The sequence below is a fragment of the Epargyreus clarus genome, unplaced genomic scaffold (genome assembly GCF_041222505.1).
Source record: "Epargyreus clarus isolate Ecla_fem2 unplaced genomic scaffold, WU_Ecla_fem_2.2 ptg000007l, whole genome shotgun sequence".
Taxonomy (NCBI): Eukaryota; Metazoa; Arthropoda; class Insecta; order Lepidoptera; family Hesperiidae; genus Epargyreus; species Epargyreus clarus.
In genome coordinates, this window is record NW_027332215.1 from 23,182,459 (window position 1) to 23,194,700 (window position 12,242).

A 12,242-nucleotide genomic window follows, 5' to 3' on the forward strand; every position below is an offset into this window, starting at 1 on the left:
CATACTTTTCCGAGGCGTTCCAGCTTAGTTCTCAGGAGTAGGCCGACCCGAGATAGTTATATCTAATCCTATCTGAGGTCGATTACAGATGTCTATGGGCGGCAGTAGCCACTTACCATCAGGTGGACTGCACGCTCGTCTGCTACTCCTATATTGTATAAAAAAAAAGTAAACAAAAGGCGATCACCTCGGTGTATGCCTGACACATGTGCTCGTACAGCTGCCTGTGCCGCTGCGCGTGCTGCTCGAGCGCGCGCGGGTCGTTGCACGGCGCGCCGCCCTGCCCGGTCGCCAGCTGCAGCGCCACCGCACACTGCGCGCCCCACCCGCCCACCGCCGACGCGTACGCCTCCGCCTTGTGGTGGAACACCACCGACAGCGACAACACCGCAGAACGCTCTTCTAGGCCTGTAGATATTCATATTTAATATTAAAGAAAAAATACTTATACATTCATAAAAATAATGAGTTTATGCCATCATCACTACACATAGGTACGATTAAGATGTGGGTGCAAATACCTAGTACGCGAGTGCACTTCTTTAATTTCCGTAACATCGTAAGCACCGAAAGGTCTTGCCACCAAAAATATGCAAAGTAGCTGTTATGGATGAGTATTAAATCCACCAATAGGATAGCTTTACTTTTTTCATAGCTTAGCTTAATTTGGTTCTACTAATAACTAAGCTTCATTTTTATATGGTGTGGCTACGGATGCAAGGTTCTTACCTTGCAACGGTCGTTATTCTTATAACGACCGTTGTAGCTTTAGTGTTTTCATAACACATCTTATTCTCTTAAAATAACATCGCTCCAGATAATATGATGACACCGGTTGAGACACAAGCGCTTCGTGCAAGATAATACCAAATATTTCACATAAAGCATTTTTAATTTATCTTATTTATCTTTGCTTGGGGTATACAAAATAAATCATCAATACATACCAGCGGAGAGTTGCTTGTAGGCCCGCTCGAGGCGATGCGCCAGCGCCGTGATCTGCGCCTCAGCGTAGTGTCGCTTGTCAGCGAGCCGGCGCGCCGCCGTCGTCACGCGCGCCACGCTCGGCCGCCCGCCGCCCGTGCACGCCGCCGCGAACCTACACAGCGTTACATCATTACATATAATTTGTTTATAAGAACCTTACATAGTTTAAAAATAAAAAGTGACCTCGATTACTTAAATCAGTGCACATTGATTTTACAAATAGACATCCTAATTATCAACCAACATATATTAACAATACACCTATACCACACCCAAATGCCTGTATGGACATATGGTATTCTACTCTGGGGCTGTACCAAAAAAAGCAATTCAGATATTATACAAAGGCTGCAAAACAAAGTACTTAGGGGTATTACAAATGCACCTTGGTATATAATAAAACGACGATCTACATTGGGACCTTTAAGTAGAACTTGTTAAAAAAGTGATTAATGCTTATGCATTAATCACTTTTTTAACAAAAATCATCAAAAAGACTTCACCATCACGAAAATGTCGAGGCGATCCAGCTCCTCGATACGACGGACCTAGTGAGAAGTAAGACCTTCTTAAAATTGAGGCTTTTCTTCTAGTTAGTCTTTTATCATTACTTCCCAGATTTTGATCCTTATAAGCAACACTATCAGATAATAATGGAATAATATAGAGGGTGTATTTTTTTCAAAATGAGCTCATTCGATTCCCGGCTAGGTAAAAGTTATTTTAAAAAAGTAATGATGCAGTTTTAGTTTTTTATCAAAATCGGCCTCGTAACTCCTTTCAGCATTTTTCGCTAATCCTTATAGTTTCGGATTTGGTCCTGAAGGCCCGTTTGAAAAATTAACCCTGTATATTTTATATGCAATACATTCAATATGTAATCAGGTTTGGTGTGATCATTTATGTATTACATTCATACTCAGAAATTAATATTATAATCTTAACACCCAACAACACACACCTGCAGAGTTTACATATTCATATTATCTTCCTGCTAGAAATCTGGTTAACTTTACCAACCAACGATTATATAAACTTCAAACTATCTAAAAACAAATCGGCGGAAGGCGAGATAATTAAAGGCAACTAACTATTGCACAAAACTCAGGTCTTTCCTCCCATTAACGTTTGCGCGTAAATCGACGAATTTTTAATTAGTAATCTTATGTAACGTACTTCATATATTTTAATACTAATATGTAAAATAACTTACCTAGCATGTTCTTCTTGGAGTCGTTTTGCGGCTGAACATGATCGACCAATTTCAACGTAAGTTGCCAGAAATGCTGTTCGATGATTAACGATCCATTCCAGCATCTAAAAAAATACAAATATGATCTTACGTAGTATGTAAACCAAATCGTATGCACTGGATAAAAAGGAATCATATTACTGTAACAAAATATACATACAACATTTACGTTTATTATCATACATTTTGTTTGTTAACAAATTATATTCTAATATTACTTATGATAATGGCCACAGTATAGTTCAATTACGTATACTTTGAAACTGCCTGTTGAGACAAAATTTTATCTAAGTTGCGCAAATGATTCTCTTTAGACATCAGGTGAACACGCTAAGATATCCTATATATAAAATTCTCGTATCACAATGTTAGTTACCGTACTCGTCTGAAACGGCTTTACCGATTTTCACCAAATTTTATATGTATATTCAGTAGGTCTGAGAATGGCTACTATCTATTTTTCATACCCCTAAGTGATAAGGGTTGTACAACCTTAAAATTTGTTTATGTATATGGTAACACAACGTTTGCCGGGTCAGCTAGTAACACATAAAATACCTTCTCGCAGTCTTGTTCGAAGAGTCGTAATTGGAAGCATTGGTCGAGCTGCATCTTCTTGTGCTGCCACAGTTTGTGCGCGTGCGCGTGTGCGGACCGCACGGCGGAGAGCTGCGCGCGCACGGCGCCGGGCGAGCCGCAGTGGAACGCCGCCTCGCCGCCGCTGCCGCTCGCCTCCGAGCACGCCGCCTCTGCCGCCTCCAATCTTTGCAGCACCCGCTCGCCTAACACACGACATAACAAAAGCATACATTAGTAAATATTACTCACTCCTAACAACAAAATGTTACCAGTTATGACAATTGTCACTGTAATCTATTTTCGTGTTTGAGAAATATTAAAAAAAAATATCATTTACGAATGAAACGATATTTCCCCGCAATTTTTCTTCGATTTCTTGTTTTTGCACCCCTTAATTAAGCCATGTCGGCATTGTTCCGCGTAAATTACACCATGACAGCCAATAAATGGCTGACAGAAATGTCTGATATCTATACGGTGAGATATACATATATACTTATCTATGAACAAAGGCGATATAACTGAATCCCCATCGTAGCACGTATATCTGCATCATAATAACTGTTCTATTTGGACGTAGTACCCGTTATCAATCAAGAATACACCTGGCTTATCACAGCAGTGTCAGCATTGCTACGTTCTGGTTTGAAAAGTAGATATTCAGCAATGGATATAATAACATTTTACCTGAGTTCAGGTAGGATTAAGTGAGCATTGTATAAACCTTATTCGCAGGATATATTTTGTTATTGGAGTTTTCTTGCCCCTCCTACTCCATAATAAAACATTTTCCGATGTGGTATAGTACGCGGCAAACTGCTAGTCCGCTCTGAAGTTGTTGCAAGCAGGTGTAGTCATACAATTTACTATGGCAACGCGACTCATTTCTATATTCAATGCGGACTAGCAGTTTCGCGCGCACTACAATAATTTACGTTCAAATAGAATCCTGTAAATAATCCACTTTGAATAAAATATTTTAATATATTTATTGGACTAAAATCCAATATAAAGTACATTGACATGGATGACAGTGACTACTTACCATTACAGATACTGATGTTGATTTACTACTACGGTCATTAGAAACAAATCTTAATCAATTTTATGTACGTTTGGCAATTACTTATTGACAACTAATCTACCATATGGATTACAGTAAATTTATAGTTAACGATATTTATACTTTACTAAACGAACTTTATATTTACATTTTATCATGTCTGTATTAAAATAGTAACAAGCCAGTTTCTAAGTAATATTGTAAAACACTAAAATACTTTACATAACATTTTATTTCCTAATCATAGTGGGACAAAATGCCCGTTCCCGTATCTATCAAATAGTATTATGTATTGAAATGTACCCATTGTTGTCAATAAATTTAAGTTTATTACTATATTATGATATTTTATTCACTGTATTTATTAAAAATAAAATATCCGTACCATGCTCCATCGAATAACGTAAGCAATCAAAACACATGTCGATGCACTATCATCCTTAATGTATTATGAAATATCAAAACACAGCAGATCAGATATTAAAAGAACCAGACTATTAAAAGATCTCGTCAAAGAAAAAAATAATGAAAAAGCAATTTTTAGATTGTGCCCTATGTATAAACACCCAGAATCAATTGCACAAATTCAACGATGATATACATTGTAGTGACTCCGCGAACAATGCTGAAGCCACTGTTTTGACGACTACTACACTACCGGTTTCAAGCCACTCAGCCGTGGTAAGTCACGTCATGATACACGAATACAAAGCGACTGTAATCTTCACATACCACTTGAACTGTTATGAATGCTATATGTAGTTAATAGGTTGGAATGATAACACACCGCGTTCAATTGTAAGTAAATGTGATTTTATGCCTATTTTACTTTGTGGTTTACGATATTCAAATTAATAAGTTGTCAATTGAAGAATCTATCGATGCTCTAAAAACTTTAAAGTAGAGGTAAGGCAAAAAGGAAACCTTATTACATTTTTTATGAAACAATCTGAACTGTACACTAAATTGCCAACGATCTTTCGAAATAATACCAAGAAATACCGGCAAAAACGCTATCGATCGATTTCACTTCCCGCCTTAAAACCAATAACTAACAAACGCAAAATAATTCGTTATAAAACAATTTCATATTAATAACCAAGTGGAAATATATACTATGTGTATTCAATTTACTTCCTTATAGAGTTACAAATCATTGGAAAAACACTATACAGCAAAGAGGTCACAATCCTCAGCATTGAGGGACCGTCTAATGGGAGACTTACTAAAGTATTACAACTAAATCTGATTGCCTCCGTATATTGGTGTGAAATACTTTTTTGCCTTAAATAGACGCTAAAAAAATAAACTAAGGTCATAATGGATAAGTTGTCATAGTCAATAATAAGTAAGGTTTAGTAGTTCGCTTAAAAACAAGAAAATCTATTAACAAGATATACTTTAATAAATAAGTGTACATACATTTAAATCGAGATTTACAGCTGTTTAGCGTCAGCAGTTTTAACGAATATTCCTAGATTAATTGTGTTGCTATTGTCATCGTCAAAGTATTGCATCAATAAAAACCATAGTAGCCCACGATGGATTTCTAAGATTGATGTCAGTCCGGAAATTTCGCAAAAAACGTCCAGGAATTTTAATAAATGAAACGGGAGTTACAATCACCTTGCGCTTCCAATTCATCGACGGGCACCTTAGAGAGCCGTTTGTTGATGTCAGCGTGCGCGTCGATGGCGCGCCGCGCGCCCGTCACGTCGTCCGCGAAGTCCGCGCGCGCCACGTCCTCCTGCAGGTCGTCCAGCCGGTCCAGCAGCTCGCCGGCTTGCCACATCAACTCCTCTAAAGCCTGACGAACAAATTATTATGATATCGACGAGAACGAATCATCAATATTTAACTGACATCTAATTATATTAAAAATTATAAAATTAAAAAAACAAGTATCTGTATCCAATCATGAAGTATCATCAAGATTTATAAAATACGAAAATCCGATTTAGAAACCACCAAAGTTAAAAAAAAACATATTTATAATATTTTTAATAGTCTACATTGTCAAATATTCTACGTCATAAATATATCAACATCGTCCATAAGCGATGTTGCTAACGATGTCGATATTGACCAACATTGATTTCAGTGACCAGGATTAATATTGCAGCTAATGTTGTATAGCTACATTATACTATGTCATTTTATTCTACTGAGCATACTTACTAATCTCAGATCTATCCATTGTGTATGATCATATTGTAAAGTACCATCTAAGTCAGGTGTCAGTTGTGTGCAATCTATTACTTTAGGCAGTGCTTCTAAGCTAATCATGGTTGTCTGAAACAAAATATAAAAACATATAGATATTTATTATTTTAGTTATTGAAAAAAGTATTGTGACCAATATTAATGCATTTATTAGGTAAACTATGATATCATTTAAATATAGTGAGGTTGAACAAATATTAAAAGTTTGTTAAACGAAGATGATACACATTTATATTAATATTATTACATCAATATTTACTAAACGTGAACACATAGAGCATACTAGATTATCTATACCTATTTTCATTCATTTAAACTAAAATTCGGATATTCTAAGTATATATTCATGAAATCATAAGAACTGATTTTTATGTAATGTCATAATACAAGTAGCTAAATAGTTACCTCAAACTTGTACTTATGTGCTCCTATAGTTGTGCGTTGCTTTTGCCAAAAGTTATCAGGCTTAACTACAAGTGCCTGATGGACGGATGAAGAGAAATGTTCTTGAAGAACTTTCAATATGGGTTTTATTGCGGCCCATGCGGAACCTCTCATATCAATTAAGATAGTGAAGCCAGCTGCTCTAACAGAATCACTGTAAAGAAATATATTCATATGAAAATAACTAAAACAATAACCCTTAAATCTACATTTAGTATTTTGCACCTTTACAGGCTAAAAACGGATTATGTGATTATTTATGACTTTTATATACTTTTATTAGAACATTACTCTAAAAATGCTAATATCAATAATTTGTGTATCAAACAACCGCACGATTTATTTACTTTTTAATGTCGGAATACGCGATAAAATACTCATTACGACCCTTAAAATAGAAGTGTGAATCTATAGTGTGAGGTCTATAATCTGAAAACAGAAAATGTTCATATTGTTCATAAGAAAGATTTATTGTTGACGTTTAAACACGGTTGAATGGAAAGACGGCCTATTGTGCATCATGTTCGCGGAGGGAAGGATGCTTGTAATTACTCGCTTTGTGTTCGAGTTCCATTGCAGCCATCTGCCTCTTATTGGAACAAGAAAGAATATACTACTTTATGAAACCTCCCGTGAACGAAATATATATACGCGTATAATATATTAAAACAATTCGGTTTATAAAATGACAATCAAGGCAGAGGACTAATCAATTTATTTAAAATTTAAGTATTACATCGAAATATTCCGAACTCACTTAGCTAGCGATAAGGCCATCGTAATAAGATTTATTAAAAGTCATTGCTTATTCGAGCTTAGACGCCGTAATTCCCAGAGGTTATGTCTCATCTTGGAACATAAGGAATGGAATGCCCTAGAGGCATCAGTGAGATGCAATAAACCTGTTATTAAAGTATACATCAAGCTTATTAACTTATATTATTATAGTGAGCCATAAGGCTACGTTTAAATACGAAACATGCGCAAAAATATTTTCTTCCTTTCGATCGATACTCAGTGTGAATTTTAATATTTGCACTTATATTTTGCAGTTATAGTAAAAGAATAACAGGTTTTAGTGGCCATTACCTTGGAGAGACTTTGCATATTTGATACATATTATTTAACAAACTTCATAAAATCGTCTTGATTAACGATAACGATAACGGAAGCTAACGCAATAAATATACATTAGCAAAATACCTGGGTATGCTGATGAGATAGTGCAGAAGGCGCCTATAGTCATCTGGAGCGACTCGGTCGCGCCTCGAGTTGGCAGGGAACCATATGATAGGCCCCCCGCGACGGTCGCGGCCGCCGGTGAGCGACGCCACCCGCTCTTGGAGCAGCGGCAGCACGTCGAGGGCGCGCGCTCCGACCTCCATCGCTAACCCCGATCAGGGATACGCCCGGATGAGCCTGCCACATTAATTTTTACAAAATACAAATAGAAGATTCTTTTCTAAACATGAACAAGGATAATACATAAAGAAGGTGTCTGAATGCCCCCTAGCATAGACGATAAAATACAAATTCTTCATTAATATGGTTTAAAGGCCAAAAATTCAAAATATAGGACGTGATATTTCGCCGACAAATTTTAGAGAGGCGTCCACATTACGCCTCTTCTTTTCCCGAATCCTCTCCCGTTTTAAAATAGTTACTACAACCTTCAACCATGTTAATATGATAAAGAGGACATTATTTACACAACAAAAGCCCATGTCAAAATTAACTGTATTTTACGCATTATTTAACTGTAAGAAAAAAAACTACCTATAATCTTTAACACTACAACAGATGTTTAATATCAAAATACAAACAAAACAAAGGAAACTCACAGGCTTACAATTTTATTCATTGTTCATTTTAAATTAATTTCTGTGCTTTTCAACCCATATTTTCATCAAAACAGTTCATACATTTAAGATAATCTTAAGTTATGAGCAATTTGTGAAATTTGAATGACTTGTTCCAGATGAACCCTGGACCACATTACGAAATGTTTGTTAAAGTAGTCAGATCAAGACATTTCTGTCATAATCAAGTTTTTAAAGAAATTTTATTTTTTTCATAGGACAATCGAATAATAATGCATGTAGGCAGTAAAACATCAATATGCAGCATGCTTTAGATCTCCCCACATATATATGCCCAGTGTCTAACAGAAATTTAATTATATGTAATATAATAATATCCCTGTTTGTGTAACATTCTTTAAAAGGTGCATGCTACTATATATTTAATGAAGATTATGATTACTTTAAGAACTGTGAGAATAAGATATAAAACTATATCTAATTGCCCCACAGGTAAAATATTAAACTATATATGTCGACAAAACATTAAATATTGTTACAAATCATACCAACACAGCATTTGTAGGTTTTAACAGGTTCTTTTTATGTTATTACTGTGCTATATATGATCCAAGAAAATATTTGTGTAAGTAATAAATAAATCATTACTAATTTCTTAGCAACCAAGTGACTTTCCAATCTGAAACTCCTACTGTGTAGAAAATACAACACAAAAGCAAGTGTGTTATTATTAATGAGTCATGTGTAATGGTCACTCTCTTTCAGGTATATTAATAAAATATAAGAGTGAAGAATCAGTACTGGGAATTAAATTTTAAATACATACACAAATAGTATAAACCATACTAAAATTAGTTATTCATTAACAACAAACATTTTTTCATTAGTTTAAGTGCATAAATTATATTATATATTATTATTATATCTATAAGTTCAGACATTTAACAAACTGCAGTTTGTTTTAAAACCATTCAACAGGATTTCACTTGTCCCAAACATTTGGTATTACCCATATGTAAAATACTCTTAATTAGATTACAAGTACAAGCCAATTTATATCCAATTGTCTATTACTGATGCAGAAAATATTTACAATAAACATTGCTAAATTAACATATCCTTAATTTAGTACTTACATCAATGTATCATGTGTTACTGAATCAATGTTTTTTTGCTTTTGATTACATCAGTTCTGATATATGTATAAATAAAATCTTTACAAATGTCAGATTGAACCTTTATGTAAGGCATATTTTGTATTTTGTTGTGGTAACTAGAGTTGAATATGCCAATAATAATAACAGTATAACAAAGCAAAGTAATAACAATATTATCATTTTGATCAAAAAATATTCACAGAAAAGTATAATCACAATAGTAAAGTTTATGATCAATAGGAACTTGCATTAATTTTCGTGCGCATTCGAATAGATCTTATGAACATTTCTTTATAAAGCGTAAGACGAAGACCAACGCCAAGTCGGAAACATTGGGGTGTATGCAGTGCAGTAATACGGAATACGGGGAAATCGACACACCTCGTAAGCTCTAAATGAAACATAACATTAAAAATACATTCAACGTTTCATTAGACAGTGAAGATAATTTTTAACAATCACCGATGACAAATTATTTCAGATATATAACTACATGTCACAACAAATAACCTCAGACAGCCATCAATTTAAACTTACCGTGGTGACTCAAAGATGCCAATTAGTCAGGTATAAAAGGTTCGGCACGCATTATTGTCACTGTTGTTATTTTCACAAAAACATTCGTAAAAAATATATTCATTTGTGCCCTAAAAACTTAATAAAAACACACAAGCTGGTCATAATGACACACTGAGGAACACCAACCAACCACCACAATGGCGCGCCAGGGATGTGTCCGTTCAAATAACCGGTAAAAGCCTCTAACGGTTAAATGTAAATAATGTGACGTTCAGTCATGACATTGTTGAAGTATTTCCGACGAAAGCTCAGATGAGGTACTATTAACAAGAGGATCGTATTTAATTAATAAATAATCAACAACACTCAAATACTTATTATCATGGTTTAATATCAGTGAACAATTACTACGCCCACTTATTTTACAAGCGTTTGGAAAAACGTTAAGTGTATGACAGTTTTATTTATTTTTTATGAAATATTTTTTTGTAACTACGGTAAATTATAATAATAACATCTATTTTATAAACAAAACTGATTACGTTATACCATAGGTTACTATACTCTTTGGTTATACCTAGTCAGTATTCTGTAACATGGTGCGAGAGACAGTTGTCAATAAGTTATTGACAGTATGAAACTTGTCAATGAGTAATGAAGCTCGTGGATAATGTTTATCGATATTTAACGTCGATAAATATTTAAAAAAATATAATGAAAGATTTTTTTGTTTGTTTATTTATATGAGTAGAAAGTATTTTAAAATGAATATTTTATCATAATTCGACATCTATATTATTATATCATTATTAAAATTGTAACAATAATGCGCTTGGACCTCTATAAAACATACACGATGATATGAAATAGTGATAACATACAGATTGTTAATATATAATTATTCATTTCATTACAATTTGTACTCCAATTATCCATATCCATTATCCATTATCTTATTATATTATAGCATCCTATTACATTATATCATATCTATAATATTTTCTGTTACCAAATCATTTCATTCTATAATTAAAACTTATTTGTTAAAATATTCACGATGCCAAATTTCGATAAATGTTGTTCATAGTCGTGTCAAATTGATAATAAGGAATATGCACATTTTTATTTTATTCTTTCAAATCACTTATCACTTCGTTTTAACATAGAAAAAATACAATGTTATTAGTGTTTGAAATATTTTTTAAAAACATATTTAAAGTATCGATAAAATTTGACACGTTTGGACGCCGCCATTTTTCGCGCTCTTTGAATGACGTCACGAAGTGTGTTTAGATAGATAACTATATGCACATAAAGTTTTTGTGTAAGGTTTTCAGGTTTAATCGCTGTTTACATCATGGGAAAGGCTAATTAACCAGTTTACTAGAGTTATTGGGCAAAACACTACTATATAAACATTACATACTGCTTTTTACTGTTCCAAAAGATGCGAAAATACCAATGAAATACTATAAATGTGGTGCAAGATTATAGAAAACAGATAAAGTATCTCCAAAATCGCATTAACATTTGCATTTACTGTAATAAACAATAATGTTAGGTAAATAATTTTAACATATTGCATCGATCATCTACTTCGTTAGGTACTTACTTATCGACTTCTACATCAAACACTATCATTTGAAATACACATTATGCAAATGCATTAAAATCTATTATTATATTATAAATATAGGTTATGTTAACAACATTTAAGTTATGATCAGTTAAATATTTCTGAATTGACCTATGCATAAAAACCCGTTTATCCATTTTTGCATATTTTTGGTAAATAGTCCGATTGTGCTTTGACAAAACTACTTTCAATCATTGTTCTTGATTATTCCTAATTAATAGTAAAATCACATTAGGTAATAAAAACACTGGAGGAATATAAATAAAAGCATTTTTTCTCTCAAACAATATTAATACCGACGCCGATAAACATCGTAACACGCTACGTGACGTCATGTTTCAACTCGACCAATGGCAATGCGTTTCGCAAATATGAATTTCGCTCGCATAATTTACAATTTTCGATTAAAGTTTTAATCGATTTAATACGAAATAAATAAAAAATATTGCTTAGATGTAATTTCAGGACCATAAAGTACCGAGGAATAAAATAACAAGAAAATCTAAATCACATGCATATTCCCCTTAGATAATTAGTTTGGTTTATTATATTTGTTAATGTG

At 33.8% G+C, this 12,242-nt stretch overlaps 1 protein-coding gene across 7 annotated transcripts in view; it reads right to left on the reverse strand.

The window, feature by feature from the left end:
* trio (trio Rho guanine nucleotide exchange factor) overlaps positions 1-10,268 on the reverse strand; it is a 125,569-nt gene extending 115,301 nt beyond the window's left edge. For 5 of the 7 annotated variants that reach the window (XR_012102496.1, XM_073075185.1, XM_073075184.1 and 2 more), the window contains exons 1-9: positions 10,063-10,267; positions 7,752-7,967; positions 6,510-6,702; positions 6,060-6,173; positions 5,508-5,688; positions 2,798-3,021; positions 2,201-2,304; positions 948-1,099; positions 188-408 (exon numbers count right to left, since the gene is read on the reverse strand). Coding sequence is in view for 6 of the 7 variants with exons in the window: in XM_073075185.1 (XP_072931286.1) it covers positions 188-408; positions 948-1,099; positions 2,201-2,304; positions 2,798-3,021; positions 5,508-5,688; positions 6,060-6,173; positions 6,510-6,702; positions 7,752-7,933 (1,371 nt within the window). In the remaining variant the exon portion in view is untranslated. Of the gene's footprint in view, positions 1-187; positions 409-947; positions 1,100-2,200; positions 2,305-2,797; positions 3,022-4,266; positions 4,514-5,507; positions 5,689-6,059; positions 6,174-6,509; positions 6,703-7,751; positions 7,968-10,062 lie in introns of those variants that run through there. The other 2 variants (XM_073075187.1, XM_073075186.1) reach the window with 2 other exon arrangements.
* Between the last annotated feature and the right edge of the window lie 1,974 nt (positions 10,269-12,242).